This window comes from Notothenia rossii (genome assembly GCF_949606895.1).
Source record: "Notothenia rossii genome assembly, chromosome: 7".
Classification (NCBI taxonomy): domain Eukaryota; kingdom Metazoa; phylum Chordata; class Actinopteri; order Perciformes; family Nototheniidae; genus Notothenia; species Notothenia rossii.
Genome location: NC_136905.1, coordinates 2,106,440 through 2,131,550, shown reverse-complemented (window position 1 = coordinate 2,131,550; position 25,111 = coordinate 2,106,440). Strand labels below are relative to the sequence as shown.

At 42.8% G+C, this 25,111-nt stretch overlaps 3 protein-coding genes across 3 annotated transcripts; all 3 read right to left on the bottom strand.

Moving 5' to 3' along the window:
- Nucleotides 1-2,941: 2,941 nt before the first annotated feature.
- Nucleotides 2,942-6,367, bottom strand: rpp25l (ribonuclease P/MRP 25 subunit-like). The gene is made up of 2 exons (XM_079691215.1): nt 6,253-6,367; nt 2,942-4,445 (listed from the first exon to the last, which is right to left on the bottom strand). The coding sequence occupies exon 2, from the start codon at nt 4,443-4,445 to the stop codon at nt 3,507-3,509; it is 939 nt and encodes a 312-aa protein (XP_079547341.1). The 5' UTR covers nt 6,253-6,367; the 3' UTR covers nt 2,942-3,506.
- Nucleotides 6,368-10,364: 3,997 nt separating this feature from the next.
- LOC307045514 (uncharacterized protein) lies at nt 10,365-19,156 on the bottom strand. Its single transcript, XM_079691208.1, has 7 exons — nt 18,700-19,156; nt 15,931-16,035; nt 15,060-15,853; nt 13,928-14,014; nt 13,183-13,351; nt 12,696-12,862; nt 10,365-11,523 (listed from the first exon to the last, which is right to left on the bottom strand). Exons 2-7 carry the CDS (start codon nt 15,992-15,994, stop codon nt 11,290-11,292), a joined length of 1,515 nt encoding a protein of 504 aa, XP_079547334.1. The 5' UTR covers nt 15,995-16,035; nt 18,700-19,156; the 3' UTR covers nt 10,365-11,289.
- Nucleotides 19,157-21,012: 1,856 nt separating this feature from the next.
- On the bottom strand, nt 21,013-23,960 carry mrps12 (mitochondrial ribosomal protein S12). The gene is made up of 3 exons (XM_079691219.1): nt 23,791-23,960; nt 22,842-22,892; nt 21,013-22,601 (listed from the first exon to the last, which is right to left on the bottom strand). The coding sequence occupies exons 2-3, from the start codon at nt 22,888-22,890 to the stop codon at nt 22,231-22,233; spliced, it is 420 nt and encodes a 139-aa protein (XP_079547345.1). The 5' UTR covers nt 22,891-22,892; nt 23,791-23,960; the 3' UTR covers nt 21,013-22,230.
- Nucleotides 23,961-25,111: the final 1,151 nt, after the last annotated feature.

Below are 25,111 nucleotides of genomic sequence, written 5' to 3'. Positions count from 1 at the left end.
GAGACCAGGAGCAGCCAAGGATTAGAACAAATAATTGCCATCGGAGAGAAATTGAGCTGTGGTGTGTGGAGAACCAGTGGAGAACTGGGCAGCTATCTTGGTGAGTGACCGGCGTTAGCTCCAGAATGTTAGCTAACGTCACATCACAACATTGTGAAGTTAGCTATCATATATCAGGCTATAACTAAAGTAGCATTGATAATATAGTAACGTTAGTGGCAGGACTGTTGATACTGATCCATAACAGAAACTAATCCGCAAGTATCAGCCGTATCTCGCGTTACCTAATGCAACTCCACACTACGGTGCTGTGTACCGGAGGAGAGACGCGAGATACGGCTGATACTTGACGATCTGGCGGAGAAAGGTTGTGGAGCCTCCGTTGATATGCCGTTGTAAATGGCTTGATGGAAAGCAGGTGTGTAGTCGGGGAGGGTGCACAGTTGATTGCAGCAGGTGAGTGGAGGTTGAGCCGGGAGCCAGGAGTGACAGCCACCACGCACACACAAACAACACAGACAGGGGGAAACAAACAAACACAAAGGAGACGGCTGGAGCAGTACAGCCACCACAGCGTTACCTAATGCAACTCCACACTACGTCTTACGGTGCCGTGTACCGGAGGGGAGAGAGAGAGAGCAGCGAAGGGGGGGGGAGAGAAGTAATACGGTTTCCTGATAAAGCTGTGGAGAGTATGTGCTGCAGGGAGGTGGATGCACAACGGACCCAGGAACAAACGCTAGCTCCGGTCCTTTTTACTGTGGACTCGATGTCCTGACAGGCTGGTGTTTGTGCAACCTGCACAAACACAATACTGCACCATGATTACAAATGGAGAAATACAATGTGAAACTACAGAAAAATACCAGCTCACTAAAACACAACCGCTCTACTCAACGCAACTACTAACTATACCCGCGGTCAGAGAGCGGAGATGTTTACCCTGTGTGATGTAATATGACGCGTTTGACGTATGACCTTTAAAAAAAGCCGTTTTTAAGAGCAGAGCTCAAAATTGCTCCTTCCCTCTGAATTCCTGCCCTTATGTCTCGTAAAACATATCAAATCCTACGTTCACTTTTTTAATTGTAATTTTCAAGCAAGTTTAAGCATAAATGTAGAAAAAAGAAAAAACCTGCAAGATGCTCTTTAAAGCTGCTGATATGTTTCCTTAGAGTCCGGCGCACTTCCTGAGGGCATGATTGCACCTCAAACGACAAATACATCCAGAGGTTTCTTTACTTCCTCTACCTTGTTCTAACTGAACATCAGCAGGAGAGGACTCTTTAAAGTAGAGACACCACATACTGATATACATCTGAACATCAGCCGGAGAGGACTCTTTAAAGTAGAGACACTACATACTGATATACACCTGAACATCAGCAGGAGAGGACTCTTTAAAGTAGAGACACTACATACTGATATACACCTGAACATCAGCAGGAGAGGACTCTTTAAAGTAGAGACACTACATACTGATATACACCTGAACATCAGAGGAGAGGACTCTTTAAAGTAGAGACACTACATACTGATATACACCTGAACATCAGCAGGAGCGGACTCTTTAAAGTAGAGACACTACATACTGATATACACCTGAACATCAGCAGGAGAGGACTCTTTAAAGTAGAGACACTACATACTGATATACACCTGAACATCAGCAGGAGAGGACTCTTTAAAGTAGAGACACTACATACTGATATACAGCTGAACATCAGCAGGAGAGGACTCTTTAAAGTAGAGACACTACATACTGATATACACCTGAACATCAGGAGGAGAGTACTCTTTAAAGTGGAGACACTACATACTGATATACACCTGAACATCAGCAGGAGAGGACTCTTTAAAGTGGAGACACTACATACTGATATACACCTGAACATCAGCAGGAGAGGACTCTTTAAAGTGGAGACACTACATACTGATATACACCTGAACATCAGCAGGAGAGGACTCTTTAAAGTAGAGACACTACATACTGATATACACCTGAACATCAGCAGGAGAGAACTCTTTAAAGTAGAGACACTACATACTGATATACACCTGAACATCAGCAGGAGAGGACTCTTTAAAGTAGAGACACTACATACTGATATACACCTGAACATCAGCAGGAGAGGACTCTTTAAAGTAGAGACACTATATACTGATATACACCTGAACATCAGCAGGAGAGGACTCTTTAAAGTAGAGACACTACATACTGATATACACCTGAACATCAGCAGGAGAGGACTCTTTAAAGTAGAGACACTACATACTGATATACACCTGAACATCAGCAGGAGAGGACTCTTTAAAGTAGAGACACTACATACTGATATACACCTGAACATCAGCAGGAGAGGACTCTTTAAAGTGGAGACACTACATACTGATATACATCTGAACATCAGCAGGAGAGGACTCTTTAAAGTAGAGACACTACATACTGATATACACCTGAACATCAGCAGGAGAGGACTCTTTAAAGTAGAGACACTACATACTGATATACACCTGAACATCAGCAGGAGAGGACTCTTTAAAGTAGAGACACTACATACTGATATACACCTGAACATCAGCAGGAGAGGACTCTTTAAAGTAGAGACACTACACACTGATATACACCTGAACATCAGCAGGAGAGGACTCTTTAAAGTAGAGACACTACATACTGATATACACCTGAGCATCAGCAGGAGAGGACTCTTTAAAGTAGAGACACTACATACTGATATACACCTGAACATCAGCAGGAGAGGATTCTTTAAAGTAGAGACACTACATACTGATATACACCTGAACATCAGCAGGAGAGGACTCTTTAAAGTAGAGACACTACATACTGATATACACCTGAACATCAGCAGGAGAGGACTCTTTAAAGTGGAGACACTACATACTGATATACACTGTAAAAAATCAACACTAGGAACAGAACTTTAGAGTAAAGCAAACCTTATTTTATCTTTTTTTACTCATTTCAAAAACACATTTTCAGCACACATACAAAAAAATAATAATTACAGCATGTTTCTAACGAGAGAATTCAAACACAGGAATACAAATCAAATACAAAAAATAAAACCTGATGAAATTTGATTTAATTCCCAAACCTAAAAAGTTGTCTTGAGACTTTTGTAACGACTTGCTGTTCGTAATAAATGATCAAATGTCAGAAGATATTGAAACGCATCCATGTCGTGTCCAAAGTGTTTAAACGTCCAAAGATCTTCCCTTATGATAGAAACGGAGGAAGCAGCAAATCTCCAGATCAGAGAGGGGCTGGAAAACGATTATTTCTGCAATAAATGAATATAATAATCTGCCGTTGTTGCACGTTTGAACCTGCCGGCCACCTCAGTATTGATTTTTCAAAATAGACTATATATATGGAACACAAATGAACACTGGTACACTTTGGAAACTAACTCCACAGCTCCTTAGAAGCGTTTGATCTTTGGTCGACCAGTCTGTTAGAGATGAACTCGATCCTTCAGTTTCCTCTACGAGCGTCCAGTCTGACGCCCTGGTCCCCTCCCTCCTCCTCTTCCTCTTACCCCCCCTCCTCCTCTCTCTCCTCCTCTCTCTCCCTTCTTCCTCTTGTGTCCCTGCTTCTGTCCGTCCCCCCCCTGGTCCTCTGGAGCCCACAGGGCGTCGTAGCGTCCGGGCGCCTGGTACCCGGGCAGGCTCTGGTCCAGCGGCTCCTTGGAGAGCAGGATCCAGAGGCTGGGCTGCTTCCTGGTGACGGTGAGGGGCTCCAGGCCGGCTGCGGGCTCCAGAGGCTCCCAGAACTCCTCCAGCGAGCCGAACTGCAGCCGGGTCAGCTGGTGCAGCCGGCCCACGCGCCGCTTCAGGATCTCTGCGCACGAGATGGCTTTGGACACGCCCTTTCCACTCGCCGTGAACACGATGTGAGTGCAGAGCGGCTGACCCGAAGCTTCCTGTCGTCCCGAAGCTTCCTGTTGTACTTCTTTACGTCCTTGAGCTTCCTGTCGTCCTTCCTGTCGTCCCGGAGCTTCCTGTTGTACTTCTTTACGTCCTTGAGCTTCCTGTTGTACTTCTTTACGTCCTTGAGCTTCCTGTTGTACTTCTTTACGTCCTTGAGCTTCCTGTTGTACTTCTTTACGTCCTTGAGCTTCCTGTCGTCCTTCCTGTCGTCCCGGAGCTTCCTGTCGTCCTTCCTGTCGTCCCGGAGCTTCCTGTCGTCCTTCCTGTCGTCCTTCCTGACGTCCCGGAGCTTCCTCTCCTCCTTCCTCAGGTCCGGGTCGCCTCTCCTTCTCCGCCGCTCGGGGTCTGGCCTCCATGCGGCTCTGGCAGAAGCGCAGCAGGTTTCGGATCTTGCTGCCGTCTTTGACTCGGACCTCCGGCGTGTCGGGGGGCAGATCGAGGAACGGACAGACGGACGGATGCTCCAGCGTCCGAGCTTTAGTGTAGTTCTCCATCTGCAGAAACACAGGCATTATTAGAATCAACAACATAAGACACAGAGAGCTGCCCCCCTTACGTACTGGGAGTCTGCTTTGAAATGAAGTAGTAAATATTAAACGTACAATTTACGCTTTTTCTGTGAAATTATTTGCAATCTGTAAACAGTAGCTTCTTCTGTAACTTGAGATGGTCACTTTTTGTGCTCTTTGGTTGATTATCTAATTCAGCAGTGATGTAATGTATATGTGTAATGGGTTGTGCTTGTAAATGTTGAACAATTAATGATTCAACAACATGTTTTGAAATATTCTGTAAGTGGTCCTGTGTCAAAAGAATCTTGTACTTGAGTAAAAGTAGAAGTACTCAGATCTTGTACTAGAGTAAAAGTAGAAGTACTCAGATCTTGTACTTGAGTAAAAGTAGAAGTACTCAGATCTTGTACTTGAGTAAAAGTAGAAGTACTCAGATCTTGTACTTGAGTAAAAGTAGAAGTACTCAGATCTTGTACTAGAGTAAAAGTAGAAGTACTCAGATCTTGTACTTGAGTAAAAGTAGAAGTACTCAGATCTTGTACTAGAGTAAAAGTAGAAGTACTCAGATATTGTACTTGAGTAAAAGTAGAAGTACTCAGATCTTGTACTTGAGTAAAAGTAGAAGTACTCAGATCTTGTACTTGAGTAAAAGTAGAAGTACTCAGATCTTGTACTAGAGTAAAAGTAGAAGTACTCAGATCTTGTACTTGAGTAAAAGTAGAAGTACTCAGATCTTGTACTAGAGTAAAAGTAGAAGTACTCAGATATTGTACTTGAGTAAAAGTAGAAGTACTCAGATCTTGTACTAGAGTAAAAGTAGAAGTACTCAGATCTTGTACTTGAGTAAAAGTAGAAGTACTCAGATCTTGTACTAGAGTAAAAGTAGAAGTACTCAGATCTTGTATTTGAGTAAAAGTAGAAGTACTCAGATCTTGTACTTGAGTAAAAGTAGAAGTACTCAGATCTTGTACTTTAGTAAAAGTAGAAGTACTCAGATCTTGTATTTGAGTAAAAGTAGAAGTACTCAGATTTTGTACTTGAGTAAAAGTAGAAGTACTCAGATCTTGTACTTGAGTAAAAGTACCAGAGTGTAGGAATACTCTGTTACAGTAAAAGTCCTGCATTCAAAATGTTACTCAAGTGAAAGTAGAAAAGTATTCTCATCAAAATATAGTGAAAGACAGTAAAAGTAGTCATTGTGCAGATTGGTCCATTTCAGAATAATAGATATAATATGTTTTATAATGATTGATCATGAAGGTGTTCTCAAAGCTGCTAAAGGTGCAGCTAGTTTGAATGACTTTGTATACTGCAGGGTAGCTGGTGGATTTACTCCAGGTGGAACTAAAGTCTGATTTAACACTTGATTATATTTCACATCATTCATCCACATCTGAGAAGTAACTAAAGGGATTAAATGTAGTGGAGTAAGTAGAAGTACCGAGTAGCATAACATGGAAATACTCAAGTAATGTACAAGTAAGTATCCCAGAATAATTAAGTACAGTACTTGAGTAAATGTAGTTAGTTACTTTACGCCACTGATCACAGGCGTTAGTGTTGAAGCTCTGCACGCGTTACTCTAATAAAGTAACGTATTCTGACACGAGTTGTAATGAAGAATAAACAGCAAACGTGTTATTAGCTTCGTTAGCTGGTGCGGCTAAGCTACATGCTAACAGACTCAGTTTCAGGGAAATGTGCAGACTGCAAGAACACCAGAGATAAACGGTCTGTTCTCTGATGTAGGTTCACATTGAATGTATGAGTTATGCGTTGATAATATCACCTGGTTGTTGTTGTTTTTCCGCTAAACTTTACCCATGTTTGCTGACACACTTCACCCTGCCGTATGGAAGGATGAGTGTCGTAAAATCACATGCTGTCGTGAAGGCATGGTTGTGGGGTTTTTTTCTTCCCAAAACTTTATTATTCAAGAGTCATTTCACAACGCTGTCTTTTCTGTATGTCTTGTTTCCTTTGTGAGGTTTCTAATTATTTACTTCATAGTATCTTTGTTTGTGGTGTGAATTGTATTTTTGTAAAGCGACTTTGAGTACTTAGAAAAGCGCTAGGGTGAGTTGCCCTAATGTGGGACACTTTTGCTCCAAGCCACTGTGGGACACTTGTTTGAAGCTATGGTTTGAAGGTTGCTCGACCACACTCGTCATCTGTGATTGGACATTTGAGAAGACATGTGATTTTGATTAAATGACATCACAGCTTGTGTCAACCCACAGTTTAATGTCATCAGAAATACAAGTTACAGGACCATGCCTCTCCAGATATGTTGAATTTAGATTTTTCTTCACATTTCTCTCTCTTTCCAAAATCCATAGTGTTAGGCCAGCACCTTCGTGGTCTGAAAGAAGTCGACAAAGAAGGAACCATTTCATTTTTCTCGGCATATTGGCATTGTTCAAACAGCCCTCCCTCTCTCATCTATTTTGCTGATATCTATCTTTTGTGTATGTTGAGTCAATCAAGACATAATGTGTTTCCGCCCGGTCTCGAAGTAGTAACTCTCTTAACTTTACCATTCATTCTCTATGGTTGTTCTTACACTGTGACTGCAATATATTTCTGGCCACAAGCGAGAAATGGGGGGCGCTGTTGCACCCTTTTGGTAGAAGTAAGGAGACCCGTTTCCAGTGACAGAGAGTGAGAGACGGAGCAGCAGCATCTTACAGATAGAGAGACGACATTAGCGACACAAATCGACTTCTAACATCGCGTCAAACTTATCAAACATAAGTGGGGCTTATTTTTCCACGACTGAATTAACACTTATATTGTTACACTGTTTTTGCAAAAGTTGTTAGTTGTTAGTTTGTCTTTAACTCTGTGTGTTGTTAGCGCTAAGGTACTGTAACTTGTGTTAGCTAACGTTACACTAACGTCATGTATTTACAGTAAGTGTCAGCGTTAACAGCAGCTGATTTATTACTCATTGCACATGGCAAAAGAGCTGTCAAATGTTTTTTACAGGTGTATCTTCTTAACACTGATCCAAAATACTGCATTGTTTGACTCTTGGCATTGCTGCAGTTCTACTTACTACAGTGCATTTTAATCGGGTGAATACTACAGTATTCAGTCTTAAAACTTTTGTTTTGCTATCTTCTATTATGCTTTTGTTATTATGTTATGGCTAAAGATGTTACCCATCTGCTTTTCTGTCTGTCTGTTCATGTAATAGAAAAGTTGTTACCTAGTCATTACAAATCCCAATGAGTGTAAACATGAAATAAAGTCAGTTCACTCACATTGACCGGGCAATACATAATGAATCTTCCTGCCCACCTGCCCCTCTGTTTGTTTGTTTGTTTGTTTGTTTGTTTGTTTGTCTGCCTGTCGGATCATGTAATATAACATGTGTTACATATACAAATCCTGGTTAACGTGAATGAATGAAATGAATAACTCTGCTAGTATAACAGTATGATGATTTTTGCACTTCTTAATATGTTGCATTGTGTTTTGCTGTGTGCAGGAGATAATGAAGAAAACCATATTCTTAGATTCTTAGATTCTTCTAGATGAGTGTCCTTCAGGAAGGGTCCATCTGGCCACCTGCGACAGGACCCTTCAGAGGAGGGTATGAGAATTTAAAAAATCCTTCCGGACAAGTCTGCCGCTCAGAAGCATGTGAGGACAAATGCTCTCACTGAGGTCCTTCAGAGGGGAGGGGATGTATCCGACCGACTCGAGGTGATGGGGGAGTACGTGCTACAGTTCGGAGAGTATAAGGGGAAACTGTACAAGTGGCTCCTAGAGAATGACGTCGGCTACACCCTCTACCTGATGGACAAGGGGAAAAAAAACGTACATTTCATTCTGACAAATCACATTGTCCCGGTGTCATACAGTATAGTGCTCACGTTTTAGGTAAAGTTAAGTAATGATATCATCCTCTCTGTTTTCATTTTTCACAACTTCTTAAATGCTGCTTCTTAATTTCGATATATAATGTGTATCACTTGTCTCTTGCCTGTTTGTATCTCATCCTCCCAGATTCATCACCACATAATGTGGCCCCTGTGGAAGCGCAGGGAGACACTGTCCTCAATGAAGGTATGGATATCTGAGACACTGTCCTCGATGAAGGTATGGATATCTGAGACACTGTCCTCGATGAAGGTATGGATATCTGAGACACTGTCCTCGATGAAGGTGTGGATATCTGAGACACTGTATTAAAGCAGTCATTTATATAGAGCTTTATTCAACTGTATCTGATGTAACTGTGTGTTTGACAGCTCTGACTCGCCCAGGGAAGTATATCCACTGCCCCTCCAGAGTCTTCTCCTGATGTAGTGCACAGGGCATGGAGAAGGACATGACGTGGCCGGAGTTCCAGCAGTCAGACTTCTATGATGCTGAAAGGGACAGATGGACTGCAGACGAAAGGGAGCCCTAACCTGCCCTCACTCACTCACAGGCACGCGCCACTTCCTGGGTCTACTGAGTTGCATACTAACTTAACATACAAACTAAGACGTTTGGCCTGCAACAAAAACGAGACCCTAAACTATCGGCCCTTTCACCGTCCTGACAATCCTGCCAAGAACAAAACACTTTTGGTTAACGCCCTCAAAAAACTCAATTCATAATAAGGAATAATAATCATTTCAGGGATTTCTATAGGTCCTCCACTCCAACCTTGTCGGTGCTGGGGCCTGCACTAGAATAGTATATACTACACTAGAATAAATATAATTATTGCACTAGAATAAAAAAACAAAGACCAAGTAAGAGGGTATAAATCACTAGAATGAGAATAGAATGCCTCTGCCTCGCTAATCATACACACGCACTTTTGGAAATGAATCTGGCGCCGCTGGTATTAGTAGTGAACCTAACTAAGTTATATGTTATACATGTATAGTAGGTTGCAGCTCATAGAAACTGCCGGATGCTAACCTGCAGATGTTGGGACATTCGCACATTTAGCATAAGTTTCAAAATTAAAATGAATTGCATTATAGCCATGTAAACAATAGTTTAAAATGTCTTGGCTGATTTGGACAGTTGAGGAGTGGTCTGGGGGGTTATTGAGGAAGCTGAATCCATTTCTGACATTTTCAGGATGCAAAAATGACAGCTTCAACCAGAAAGTGGCCATATCTGTACTCTCTACATGAGTAGTGTTGGACCATTGGATAGAGAGCACAATATGTTCATCATTATATCTACGAAGGACAATTCTTTTTCAAATAAATAGGCATTCTGTCCAAGTGAAATGATCCAGAGTCCCCTACACCTTCAAAATCTATCAAATCAGTCCAAAGAGAGTACACATGTAGACCATTTCTGTTTAAAACTGCAATTTGTATCCTACACATGTCAGGAATGAACTCAGCATTCCCTAAAATCACTCCAAATCAGTCAGGCCATGTTTAAACTATTGTCCCCATAGGCTATCATTCTGTTTAATGCAACTTGTGCTCATTGTGTAAATGTCCCAACACGCAGGTTAGCATCCGGCAGTTTTTCTATGAGCTGGAGACCATGCTCTACAATTCTATCATATCACTTTGGGGTATTCAACATTTCCAGTTTCACTAAGCTGGACTATTAGCCAGACTTGAGATCAATCAGTCGTTAACAATCAGCTTCTATTTTAAACCCAGACTCCGACTGTAATAAAAACTCATGCATTCATTTTGAAGCAGATGATTGGTGTTGGTTAACGTGAAGCTCATCTGGAACTTTAACAAATGATTATTTATTTGAATTGTGTAATTAATAAAATTGTGTTTATGATAGTGTATTTATCCTAAAGGCTATTGTGCTTTCCCTGATGTTCCCTCCTGTGGTGTTGTATAGGTGCTCGTGTAAGTAAATGGTCTGCAGAGCCCTGTTAGTTTCCAGGTTTCTAAAACACTCGATGACACAGAGTTTAGTGTTTCAGTCACTTTATTGAAGCGAGTCGCTGAGGATTCTTCTGTCATGAAATAAAAGCAAACCTGCAGGACTCCAGCAGCAGCAGAAACAAACGGTTATTCAAATCAAAACATTATGAAGTGTTGTAGAGTTTGAAATCATATCCTCCAGACTTCGTAAGGAATCCTTATTTGGTGCAGATCCTTATAAATAAAAAATGAACCACCATGAAAATCTTCACACATTGTTTAATGATCATTTAAATAACGTTTCCCTCTAATATTATGAATCATAGCACATCGCCTCATCAGATCAATTAACCACATGGGTTCCAAACCGTTTGAGCTTCTTGGTTTCACAGCTCCTTCTCACGGCGAGTTGGTCGACGCGTGTTTCTTCACGTGTTTGCGGAAAATGCGCGATCAAGGATACTTCGAGAATGGAATTGAACTTTGGTCCGATGGCATGTCGTGTGTCGTTCGACGAGGAGACGCTTGATTTAATCACCTGAACGATTAATGATCACACGTCAGATATTTAGTTCTCAGTTTAAGCTGCTCTACGTTCCGACTTGCCAACATTACTGCTCTTGATGGATTAAATATCGCAGCCGCCGCATTTCCCTTTCTGTCTGCCGCTACTTATACCGGCGAGTTTGTCCCCTCGTCTTTATTCGTCTTCAGATTGAGTTATGATCAAACTTGTTGACACGGTGCAGTTAGCCCCAGAATACTTTGGACATCAAGCTGAATTTATTTAGTTGCAGTTAGAGATGGAGGCTCTGGAAGAATCAATGATTGCAGCTCAGATGTTAATTTATTCTGGATGTAATGTCACTCATTCTGAAGCTGCAACATCTGCATTATCCTGTCTGTCCGTCGCTCCTTATCGAGGCTAGTCTCGTGTTTCTTCGTGTGTTTGTGGAAGACGCGCGCTCCGCTCAGGTCCTTCTTGCGGATCTGGCAGAAGAGGCTTCGGAGTGCATCTTCATGTGGTAGGTGAGATCCGGGGTGCGGCTGAAGCTCTTGCTGCAGAACTTACACTGGAATCGAACCCCCGAGTGCTGCCGCTCGTGGCGGCGCATCGCGCTGGAGAAGGTGAAGCTCTTGCTGCAGGTGCTGCATGTGTAGGGTCTCTCCCCGCTGTGGGTCCTCTGGTGCTCCTTCATGTGCACCTGCAACAGAACGCCACAGGTTAAATCCTGAGAAATGAGAAAGCTTTAAGTCCTAAAACTACCTGAGCCCTGCTCTGGAGGGCAACGGTTTTCTGGATGTGTTTTTGGTTGTTATCCTGAAATAAGTCTGTGGTTAAAACAAGATGAAGAGATTTTAACATTTTGTTCTACCACATAAATTAAGTCAGTAAATATCCCACTGGTGGATTTAAAAATGGCAGTTGCTTACAAGTGTCTAAATGAGACGACGAAACGTCATCATGCCCAACATTAGCCTCCTTTAGCTTAGCGGTGGTGACATGAAGTCATGTGACCGTGCTGTAGTTCCTTTATAGCCCAACATTAGCCACCTTTAGCTTAGCGGTGGTGACGTGAAGTCATGTGACCGTGCTGTAGTTCCTTTATAGCCCAACATTAGCCACCTTTAGCTTAGCGGTGGTGACGTGAAGTCATGTGACCGTGCTGTAGTTCCTTTATAGCCCAACATTAGCCTCCTTTAGCTTAGCGGTGGTGACGTGAAGTCATGTGACCGTGCTGTAGTTCCTTTATAGCCCAACATTAGCCTCCCTTAGCTTAGCGGTGGTGACGTGAAGTCATGTGACCGTGCTGTAGTTCCTTTATAGCCCAACATTAGCCTCCTTTAGCTTAGCGGTGGTGACTTGAAGTCATGTGACCGTGCTGTAGTTCCTTTATAGCCCAACATTAGCCTCCTTTAGCTTAGCGGTGGTGACTTGAAGTCATGTGACCGTGCTGTAGTTCCTTTATAGCCCAACATTAGCCTCCTTTAGCTTAGCGGTGGTGACTTGAAGTCTTGTGACCGTGCTGTAGTTCCTTTATAGCCCAACATTAGCTTTTTACCCCAGAAATCACAAAGTGGTGTTAATATGTGGAGATCATCCTGCTGAACTAAACATGTAAGAATCATAAACGAGATTATTTGCTGACATAATCCGAAATCACATGGAGACATCCCATTGGACCAGGGAGATGCTGCTTTCAGGGACCAACACAGAAATACGTCATCACTGTACCACTTCATGGAGTCGTAAAAACAAAGGATTATGGGTATTCCCCAGAGCCACAGTGGATTCTCCATAGGGTAACATGTCTGTGGAATAGACCGTGCACAGATGACCATTCTTCTCTGTTGAATGAGCAGCATGTTGACGCACCTGCTGTGTGAAGCTCTTCTTGCAGGTGGGGCACTGGAAGGGTTTCTCCCCGGAGTGGATCCTCAGGTGTTTCTGCAGCGCCGACGTCTTGAAGCAGTTCCGACCGCAGACCCGACATCGGTACTTACTCTTCCCGTCTGCCTCCGTCTCTGAGCCGCCATCTTGTTCTGTCAGTGACACATTCAGGGATTATCAGAGAGAAGCTTTGTTTACTTAAAGAGGCCCTATCCTGCTGTCTGTGGTGTTCCCTCTCAGTTTGTGTGAGCAGAGGAAATACAGTTTCCCACAATCTCAAATACAAAAATATATAAAAATATGTATATACCTAAATACACTTCAATTCATTATTTTGAGGAAAAGTGCGAATATTAAGATTTTGAGGAAGAAAATCATAATTTTGAGTGACAGAGTGACAGAGTGAGTTCTATCGGTTGAACGTTAACGGTCTGCAAAGATTCAAATCCCTCTTTAATATCTGCTGACGTACCGATTTGAGACGGTCCCAAGGACTCTTCCTCCCCGTCAGAGTTTATTAAACTGCTGATGACTCCTCCCTCCTCTTCCTCCTCCTCCTCCTCTTCCTCCTCTTTTGGCTGCGAGGCGTCTTCATGGACGTGCGGTCTGGACTCTGCGGAGGGAGAAAGCTCCTCCGCGTCCTGGGAACAAACAGACAGGAAACAATGTCTTAATAACATAAAACAACAATTTAGTCTCAGGCAACAAAAAGACACAAAGAGTGTGTGTGTGTGTGTGTGTGTGTGTGTGTGTGTGTGTGTGTGTGTGTGTGTGTGTGTGTGTGTGTGTGCGTGTGTAGGTATAGGTGTGTAGATGTGTGTGCGTGTGTGTGTAGGTGTGTGTGTGTGTGTGTGTGTGCAGGTGTGTGCAGGTGTGTGCAGGTGTGTGTGTAGGTGTGTGTGTAGGTGTGTGTGTGTGTGTGTGTGTGTGTGTGTGTGTGTGTGTGTGTGTGTGTGTGTGTGTAGGTGTGTGTGTGTGTAGGTGTGTGTGTGTGTGTGTGTGTGTGTGTGTGTGCGTGTGTGTGTAGGTGTGTGTGTAGGTGTGTGTGTGTGTGTGTGTGTGTGTGTGTGTGTGTGTGTGTGTGTGTGTGTGTGTGTGTGTGTGTGTGTGTGTGTGTGTGTGTGTGTGTGTGTGTGTTCTAACGTTTAAAGTATTCCAAGTATTTCTTGTCACAGGATGATTGAAAAGGACTCCATCGTTGAAGTTGAATTTGTTACCTGCTCGTTCAGACCCTCCTGCTCGATCTTCGTCATCTGAACTTCCTCCTCCTCTTCCTCTTCAGTCTTTACGTTTAACCAGAATTCCTGAAACGAAACACCTCATTTTTTATTATTAAATCTGACGTTTGCTGCACAACCACTTCTTGTTTTGTTGCAGCTCAGTTTAAATCCCGTTATACTCGACTATGATTTTGCGTGGGTTTTAGACTGACAAACCAAAACATGTATAAACGGACATGTTATGTAGCCCCGCCCACTTCCCCCTTACTGTTCAACCCTCTATGTGTAAGTTCTGAGTGATTGCAGGAAGACAAGATTTTGAGAAAAAGTCTAAAAAAAATTGATTTTGAGAAACAATTCAGATTATTTTGAAAAAAAGGCAGATTTTTTTTTAAAAATCATAATTCTGAGATTTTGATAAAAGTCAGATTTTTTTTAAATAAATCAGAAATTGGAGAAAAAAGTAAAGAATTTGAAAAAAGCTCAAATAAAAATAAATAATCCAAATCTCTAGAAAAAGTCAACATTTTCTGAATTTCAAAATAAAGTCAGTTAGATTTTTGTAAAAAGTCTGAATTCGGCAACTTTAAGAATATCTTTTCATTTTACACAAGATTTATAAAACAACAAAAAAAGTACAATGTTATATAAAATTAAAGATAAGGAATTCACACATTTGTGTCAAAAGTCACTTCATAAAAAATATAATAAAAAAGTCAGATTTTACACCGATTCATCAAAATGAGAGAACTTTAAATTATTATCACTTTATTAAAGTAGAACAAATAGAAAACAGTCACTTCATAATAAAAATAAGTAAATACTTTTTTTTAATTAAAAAGTCAGGATTTTTCACATTAATGTGGAAATAAGAAATATGGATTTTAGTGATTAAGAAATTAGAAACATTTATGTCTTCTATCACTTGATAAAATAATATATAATTTAATAAAAAATAAGATTTTACTCAAATTACTCAGCTACATTTTAGAGTTTTTTTTAAGTATAAGATTTTACTCAGAATATCTTTAACATTGATTTATAAATGGTTACTCCATAAAAAAAAAGAGACAGATTTAATCAATAATATAAAATATTTGACAGGTTGAGGTTTAAAGCTGTGACTCACGTTGCTGGCTGCAGCTGGGATGACCTCTGCCTCCTGAAGGTCGTGTGTCTGCAGGTCGTGAGTCTGAAGGTTGTGTGTCTGAAGGTCGTGTGTCTGACGGTCGTGAGTCTGCAGGTCGTGAGTCTGCAGGTCGTGAGTCTGAAGGTCGTGAGTCTGAAGGTCGTGAGTCTGAAGGTCGTGAGTCAGCAGGTGTTTCCTCAGCAGGCAGGGTCTGCTGAAGCTGCGGCTGCAGAGCGTGCATTGGTGTGTTTTAGTGTAATTGGTGGCGTGCACCCTCAGGTGCTTGCGGAGGGCGCCGGCTGTGGGGAAGTCCTTCCCGCAGACGGAGCAGCTGCTGCCCTCTCTGTGTTGCCACTGGTGCTCTTTGAGCGACGCCCGGGAAGGGTAGGTCTTGGGGCAGAGCGTGCAGCAGAAAGGCCTCTCTCCGGTGTGCGTGCGCTCGTGCTCCAGGAGGTACCGGCGGCGGAAGAAGCCGTGGCCGCAGGTGGAGCAGCGGTGCGGGCGCTCCCCGCTGTGCTGCATCCGGTGGCGCGCCAGGCAGCCGTACAGGCGGAAGCAGGCGTCGCATTCATCGCAGGAGTACGGCTTCTCCCCGGTGTGAACGCGCTTGTGATGAGCGAGGCTGGTCTTATTGGCGAAACTCCTCCCGCACACGGAGCAGCCGTGCGGTTTCTCCCCGGTGTGCATGGTCATGTGATCCGCCAGCCGAGAGGGCCGGCAGAACATGCGGCTGCATACCAAACATTTGTGCACGAGTTTGGGGGGAGGGCGTCTCTTTTTGGTGGTCTTGGTGTCTGCAGGAAATTACTGACATTAATCACCTGCTGCCCACTCACAAAACATGCAAATTGATTATTGGTGTAGCGCTGACCTTCAGCAGGAGGCTCCTCCTCCTCATCATCCTCTCCTCGTGGTTCTGCTGTCCCCCCATTCATCTCCTCGTGCTCTGCTCCTGAAGCCGGACCTCTCCTCACGCCTGAGACATTCAAAGGTAAATCAGATTGAAATAGCAAAGTCCTGTCGAGTCACGGCTGACTGAATCTGACGGAAATTAGTTTAAAACAGTTTTGTACAATAAATAAAGCTTTATTATTGTATAAATCCCTTTAGTTACTTCTCAGATGTGGATGAATGATGTGAAATCTAATCAAGTGTTGAATCAGACTTTAGTTCCACCTGGAGTAAATCCACCAGCTACCCTGCAGTATACAAAGTCATTCAAACTAGCTGCACCTTTACCAGCTTTGAGAACACTTTCATGATCAATCATTATAAAACATATCATGTACAGTGGGGCAAAAAAATATTTAGTCAGCCACCAATTGTGCAAGTTCTCCCACTTAAAAAGATGAGAGAGGCCTGTAATTTTCATCCTAGGTACACTTCAACTATGAGAGACAGAATGGGGGGAAAGAATCCAGGAAATCACATTGTCTGATTTTTAATGAATGAATTGTTAAATTCCTCTGTAAAATAAGTATTTGGTCACCTACAAACAAACAAGATGTCTGTCTCTCACAGACCTGTAACTTCTTCTTTCAGAGCCTCCTCTGTCCTCCACTTGTTAACTGTATTAATGGCACCTGTTTGAACTCGTTATCAGTATAAAAGACACCTGTCCACAACCTCAAACAGTCACACTCCAAACTCCACTATGGCCAAGACCAAAGAGCTGTCAAAGGACACCAGAAACTAAATGGTAGACCTGCACCAGGCTGGGAAGACTGAATCTGCAATAGGTAAGCAGCTTGGTGTGAAGAAATCAACTGTGGGAGCAATTATTAGAAAATGGAAGACATACAAGACCACTGATAATCTCCCTCGATCTGGGGCTCCACGCAAGATCTCACCCCGTGGGGTCAAAATGAGAAACAAGAACGGTGAGCAAAAATCCCAGAACCACACGGGGGGACCTAGTCCATGACCTGCAGAGAGCTGGGACCAAAGTAACAAAGGCTACCATCAGTAACACACTACGCCGCCAGGGACTCAAATCCTGCAGTGCCAGACGTGTCCCCCTGCTTAAGCCAGGACATGTCCAGGCCCGTCTGAAGTTTGCTAGAGAGCATTTAGATGATCCAGAAGAGGATTGGGAGAATGTCATGTGGTCAGATGAAACCAAAATATAACTTTTTGGTAAAAACTCAACTAGACGTGTTTGGAGGAGAAATAATGCTGAGTTGCATCCAAAGAACACCTACTGTGAAACATGGGGGGGGGAAACATCATGCTTTGGGGCTGTTGTTCTGCAAAGGGACCAGGACCACTGATCCGTGTAAAGGAAAGAATGAATGGGGCCATGTATCGTGAGATTTTGAGTGACATCCTCCTTCCATCAGCAAGGGCATTGAAGATGAAACGTGGCTGGGTCTTTCAGCATGACAATGATCCCAAACACACCGCCCGGGCAACGAAGGAGTGGCTTCGTAAGAAGCATGTCAAGGTCCTGGAGTGGCCTAGCCAGTCTCCAGATCTCAACCCCATAGAAAATCTTAGGAGGGAGTTGAAAGTCCTTGTTGCCCAGCGACAGCCCCAAAACATCACTGCTCTAGAGGAGATCTGCATGGAGGAATGGGATTTTCTGGATTTTTTTTCTCATTCTGTCTCTCATAGTTGAGGCTATACCTAGGATGAAAATTACAGGCCTCTCATCTTTTTAAGTGGGAGAACTTGCACAATTGGTGGCTGACTAAATACTTTTTTGCCGCACTGTATATTATTCTGAAATGGACCAATCTGCACAATGACTACTTTTACTGTCACTACTTTCATTATATTTTGATGAGAATACTTTTCTACTTTTACTTGAGAAACATTTTGAATGCAGGACTTTTACTGTAACAGAGTATTCCTACACTCTGGTACTTCTACGTTTACTAAGTACAAGATCTGAGTACTTCTACTTTTACTCAAGTACAAGATCTGAGTACTTCTACTTTTACTCAAGATCTTTCGTTCGTTGTACATTTAATTGATTTTTCAGAATTAAAGTTGGAAATATTATGCCACTGCAGGAAAGAAACAGTCCTCAACATCCATTCAGGAGTATTCAGGCCAATTTAAGGAGTGTGTAAATGACCGAAAATACACCTAGCTTCGGTAAAAGGCAGGTAAATATGGGTGAAATTAAACAGGCACTCTTAGCTTAGCAGCTGCTGTAGTGGTACATTATAGCGTAACACACACACAGTTACTTTAGTGTCAGGAATAGGAATGACACACAAAGTGGTTAAAAAAGGTCCAACATGATTGACACCGTTTTAAAATCCTCCAGGAGCAGCAAACGGTTCTATGTTTGCCTTAACGTGACGCTAGCTGTGTTAGCCTGTGCTAGTGGAGGCGTAATATAACAGAACGCGGTCCTGAACAGCTGGCTCAGCGAAACGCTCATTTCTGTCCTTCAATATTACTTTAATCTATTTTTTGTAATCAAAGTTGTAAAGATGATCCGACTACAGAAAATAAACAGTTCTCAACAACCATTCAGGAGTATTCAGGCTAATTTCAGGAGTGTGTAAAAGACCAAATATACACCTTACAAACGGCTGCATTTAAACAGGCACAGGCGGTCCTCTTAGCTTAGCAGCTGCTGTGGTGTTACATTAACGCGTTAACGGTCACGAAACACTACAACACTTACCGTGTACGTAGTTTTCAGAAAGGGGCCAATGAAACAACTTGTTAAAAGGGTCTGAACGTTTTTGACAGTTTTTAAACGTCCAGTAGCTTCAGTTAGCTCCACGGGGTTCTTCTTCGGTGCTTTACGGCAGTTTGCATCCACAGGATCATTGCTGCGTTCTGGATGTTCCTGGCCGTTTCTCCATCGCGAGGAAACTGGCAGTCTATGCTTCCAAGCCAATATTTCAAGGATACTACGTTATCGAGTGCCGCCGAAGGACTGTTCCAATCTCCAGCATACTTGGAATTCCACCGAAGCCACGTCCTTGGTTTGGGGGTAATTTCGAGGCTGCACATGGGTAGACTTCGCGTCCTTCAAATCCCCACAATGCTTTGCGCACGGACCAATTTCAAAAACCCTTGCGGAGAACGGCTGAACCGACGCAGCGCAGCACACATTTAAATGTAAGTATGTAGTGGCGTAGAACATGTGTTGGTAAATATGTCACTTTGTTGCATTTGTTATCACCAAAAATATGTTCCGTGAAAGTAAAGCAAGTTCATAATTAGATAGACATCGTGAGGGATTTATTTTCGGTAAAGTTTATGTTGAAACCGTTAGAGAGAGTGGCACACTTGTTAGCCTGTTCCATTCTTCTTCGTTTTCCGAAGCAGTGGATTGGAAGTATACTTGCTTCGTTTCTGAAGGAAGTGACTTGGAAGTATGTGACTACCAAGCTAGTATCCTCGCGATCGAGAAACGGCCACTGTTCCTTCTTTCTTCTTCTGTGTTTATTGGCGGTTGGCAAACCAACTTGTAGGTGCATTACCGCCACCAACTGGACTGGACTGGCAAGAGACTATGCAGAAAACAATAAACAAAATAAATAAAATAAAGAACCAAAACTCTAGATTATTTAAAATGTATTAATTTCTCTTAGAAACGTAATAATCTCACGATACATATTGCCTGATGTTTTCCCTAACAGCCCTGATAGCGACAAGTCATGGAATTTTGCTTTCTTCAGTGTCTGGAAAAGCACATTTCTCTGAGTACTATATTTCCTGCTATGCAGTAAAACATGCTCAACAGTTTCTGGCTGGCTACAGTGTTTACACTTTCCGGTTGGATGCTTTCCCATTATACTTAATGTATGATTGAGACCTGTATGACCTATTCTCATCCGAGAAATGAAATGTTCCTCCCTTCTTTTAAACCCCACCTTCCTTCCCTCCCCGACTACTGTTCCTTCCCTTGAAGTCTGTCCACCAGACCAGTTTCCCTCCCCTGAGTGTTCTCCACAATCCAATATACTTCCAACTCTTCCCACTTTCCTTAGCCTTGTCATCACTTCCTGTCTTTGCTGAGTATTTTTCCTGCAGGAGGACAACGTGTTCAACTGTTTCCTGCTCTTTGCTCAAATCACAGAACCCTGTTTTCTAAAAGTGTATCAGGATTGCTGTCCAATTCTTAACATGCTCATTACCATTTGATCTTTCCACACTGTTCCTCTAAAACCCCTAAATGGCTTTGTATTGAATATAGTTTCCCTGTGTGGAGCTATTCCAGCATCCCTGCCCCTGCTGGGGGTCCATACACCTGAATAATATACTGCCATAAAAATCTATTTCTGACACATTTAGGATCCAAAAAGGCTGTTTTGAGTCCCCTTAAACTTTAAACATTCCTCAAAATCCGCTCACCGGGAGTAAAAACTGCCATCTTAAAAGTCCCATGTCATGCTTTTCCGGTTATTACCCGTCCCCTTGTGTGCTATGAAGCTTTGTCTGCATGTAAACGGTCTGCAGTAAAAAAGTACACCCTGTAGGGAGTAAAACTCTAACACAGAAAATACCTGTCAAACGCCTCGTTGGAGATTTCTCATGTTCTTCCTGGGGATCGTGACGTAGGGATACCCAGTAGCCACGCCCAGAGCTATGGCCGCACCCTCTGCCAGCCTTTCACAAAGAGAAGCTTCCCAAACCTTTCAGCGATTCATGCCGGATGCACAGCGTAGGGCACTGAACAACGATGCTGTTCCTACTTTGTTTGGACCAGCGGGAGATTCGGGTACACAACCTGTAAGTATTCATTGTTGTTTGTGTGTTTATGATGTTTAAAACAAACGAGGTATCTACCACGACTGTTTAAATGGGTAAACGTTTTTCGGGCTGCTACGTTGGGATCGTGGAGAAATGCTCACAGCGCTATAAACCTTTTTCTTAGGAACCGGTAATCTACGTTTTTGTTCATACATTAAACCGTAGTTGTGTTTATGTTATGACAATACACCTTGAATATCAAATCTCCACATTTGAAAGGATAGACTCTGCATTGTTGCATCATGAAGTATTCCTTTAATGATTGCAGATCCAGTTTGACATCTTAACGATTTTTTTCTTACAGGTCAAATCCAGAAAATACGTAAATAATAAAAACATGAAAGTGAGTGTCCACATCAGACCGTTAAACACCTGAACTTTGGAAAGAACATCCATAACATTCATCTGTTTGCAACTTACACATTATTATCCAATATATCATATTCCAATTGTATGTAGACTCTTCTTGCACCATTTGATCTGTTATTGGGTTGCTCTGTTGGAGGAGGAGTCTAACCCCTCGATTCCACCGGGTCCGTCTGCGCCACGGTTTTGGTCCGGCGTCATACCCTACCGGCGCGTTTCAGAAGCGTTTCAGAAGCGGAGCGTCTTGCCTGCCGGCTCGCAGTTTTTGTTGATTTGGGCATATTTCCTGGACAGACTACTTTGTACTGACCAAGCTAATAATAATTATAATATCCCAGTTATAAACAACATGAATCAAAGATGTGTTGCTGTATTGGTAAAAGTGGTAAAAAAATGCATTCATCATCAAAATGATTCTATATATATATATATATATAATTTCCACAGTGCCTGTAGACCGGAGGAGAACGCTGGCATTTCTCCTACTTGAAACACTACGGAGGGATAGGGTCTGCAAAATATATATATATATATGCTCTGACCGTTCCACTTCCTGCCAGCCCGACATTACCTTACAGCTGCGCCGCGTCGAAAATAGGATCCATCCTAATTTTAGAGGAGCCCTGCGCCGAGGCGCTTCTGAGCCGTAACGCGCCGCGTGTGGTGGAATAGCACCCGTTGACTAGAGTGGCCGCGATCGCCGTGAGCACAGCTCGTAACCGCAGACGGACCCGGTGGAATCTAGGGGTAAGATGTTCATTGACATGTCTACACTGTAGCTATGAACACATGACAATAAAAGCCTTGAACCTGTAAACTTCTGGCCTCGCAGTGAACCCAAAGCAAGACTCGCCCTCATGGTAACTTCATTTATTAACACAACAACATCTTCATCACACACACACACACACACACACACACACACACACACACACACACACACACACACACACACACACACACACACACACACACACACACACACACACACACACACACACACACACACACACACACACACACACACACACACACACACACACACACACACACACACACACACACACACACACACTCACTCTCATCACTGAGTCTTCTTCACCACGTGAGCACAGTCATATTTCCCGCGCACCACCTTCAGTTTGACCCCGGGCAGGTCCTGGGTGCGCCCCCCCTCCACCATCACCACGTTATGCTCCTGCAGGTTGTGTCCCTCCCCGGGGATGAACACCACCACCTCCTTCCCGTTGGACAGACGCACGCGAGCGCACTTCCTGTTGGCCGAGTTGGGCTTCTTGGGCTTCCGGATCATGGTCTTCAGAACCACGGCCTTCAGCTGCGGCCGGCCGAACGTGGCGCCCACGTGCTGGGGCGGAGATTTGGGTTTCCCCTGACGGTGCATCTGGTTCAGAGTGGCCATGGTGCGACCCGACCAGAGAGGTGCATGCTGGGAGGCTGCAGGGAGGGGACATTCAGATTATATAGGGAGACACTGCAGCTGAGCAAAACTGTAACTAACAGGCATCACCCCCCACCTCAGTACATTAACACAATTATTCTTTATATTACACATTTCCTGAATGATATGTTTAAATATGCAAATGAGGCGTTATCTTAATGAATGTGTGCCATTTTGTGAATGATACATTTTCTGTACACACACACACACACACACACACACTTATTCCCACTCACCGTGTAACAGAGACGTCAGCGCAGGCCTCACGCTCCACAATAAAGACATTTCTAAAAAGCAGAGCAGATGATGTAACGTTTCTAAAAGATGATGTTTCAGAAAAACACGACAAACCCTTTGGTGACTTCTTGTGAACGATGCTCACAAGATTCAAGAGAGGGACAAACATTCTGTCCGAGAAAGAAGAGCAAAAACATATCCATATACGTGGTGTATTTAAGTTAAGATATGAACGAATAGGATGATAGGAGGACACGACGAACTACACAGAGTTTAAATTCACCTTCTACGCACATTGACTTTCTGCTGAGCAGCAGAGGGGAGAGGAGTACTCACATCCTGTGCTTCAGTAAAGTAGAAGTACTCGGATATTGTACTTTAGTAAAAGTAGAAGTACTCGGATATTGTACTTTAGTAAAAGTAGAAGTACTCGGATATCGTACTTTAGTAAAAGTAGAAGTACTCAGATCTTGTACTTGAGTAAAAGGAGAAGTACTCAGATCTTGTACTTGAGTAAAAGTTGAAGTACTCAGATCTTGTACTTGAGTAAAAGTAGAAGTACTCACATCTTGTACTTGAGTAAAAGTAGAAGTACTTAGGTCTTGTACTTGAGTAAAAGTAGAAGTACTCACATCTTGTAATTGAGTAAAAGGAGAAGTACTCAGATCTTGTACTTGAGTAAAAGTAGAAGTACTCACATCTTGTACTTGAGTAAAAGTAGAAGTACTCAGATCTTGTACTTCAGTAACAGTAGAAGTACTCACATGTTGTACTTCGGTAAAAGTAGAAGTACTCAGATCTGGTACTTGAGTAAAAGAAAAAGTACTCAGATATTGTACTTATACTCATAAATCACCCATCTGTCTACATGCTAACGTTAGCTTCATGCTAACAGAAAACAACACAGAGGTTATTTGTTTTTATTTTATATAAATGTTTTCCACATACCGACTCACTGGATGCGGAACAAACTCCCGCCACCGTCAGATATCCGGAGGAATACAACAACACGTATAATAAGTTATATTTATCGCATTTATTATGAAATATCCACCAAGGACATCAAAACGTGAACACCGTCAACCGGAAGTAGTTCCTCTCTTCTTCTTCTTCAGTGTTTTTAATGGCGGGCTTAAAGCCAACGTTTGAAGGTGCCGCCCCCTGCTGTACCGGAGTGTGTACTGAAAGACAATTTCTTTAAATAAACAAAAAACAAACAGGGACATTTTAGAAATTAAACGTGTATTGTTCAAATATTTAGTTAAAAGTCACCTATTATGCAAAATCCACTTCTTCATGTCTCTTCGACATCAACACGTGTCCCCTCTTCTTCATGTCTCTTCTACATCAACACGTGTCCCCTCTTCTTCATGTCTCTTCTAGATCAACATGTGTCCCCTCTTCTCCATGTCTCTTCTACATCAACATGTGTCCCCTCTTCTCCATGTCTCTTCTACATCAACATGTGTCCCCTCTTCTTCATGTCTCTTCTACATCAACATGTGTCCCCTCTTCTCCATGTCTCTTCTACATCAACATGTGTCCCCTCTTCTTCATGTCTCTTCTACATCAACATGTGTCCCCTCTTCTCCATGTCTCTTCTACATCAACATGTGTCCCCTCTTCTTCATGTCTCTTCTACATCAACATGTGTCCCCTCTTCTCCATGTCTCTTCTACATCAACATGTGTCCCCTCTTCTTCATGTCTCTTATACATCAACATGTGTCCCCTCTTCTCCATGTCTCTTCTACATCAACATGTGTCCCCTCTTCTTCATGTCTCTTCTACATCAACATGTGTCCCCTCTTCTTCATATCTCTTCTACATCAACATGTGTCCCCTCTTCTTCATGTCTCTTCTACATCAGCATGTGTCCCCTCTTCTTCATGTCTCTTCTACATCAACACGTGTCCCCTCTTCTTCATGTCTCTTCTACATCAACATGTGTCCCCTCTTCTTCATATCTCTTCTACATCAACATGTGTCCCCTCTTCTTCATGTCTCTTCTACATCAGCATGTGTCCCCTCTTCTTCATGTCTCTTCTACATCAACATGTGTCCCCTCTTCTCCATGTCTCTTCTACATCAACATGTGTCCCCTCTGTGGAAAGATACTCTGAAAGTTTCAGGAACAAAGATTCTCTCTCTTTTTGATCCATTTCTATAAAAACCTGTCTGAAAATGAGCTGATCAGATTTTGGCCACTTGACGTCATAACGATGTTTTGTCTTGTGTAACCATTAGCCAATCAGCAACCAAGGTAATTC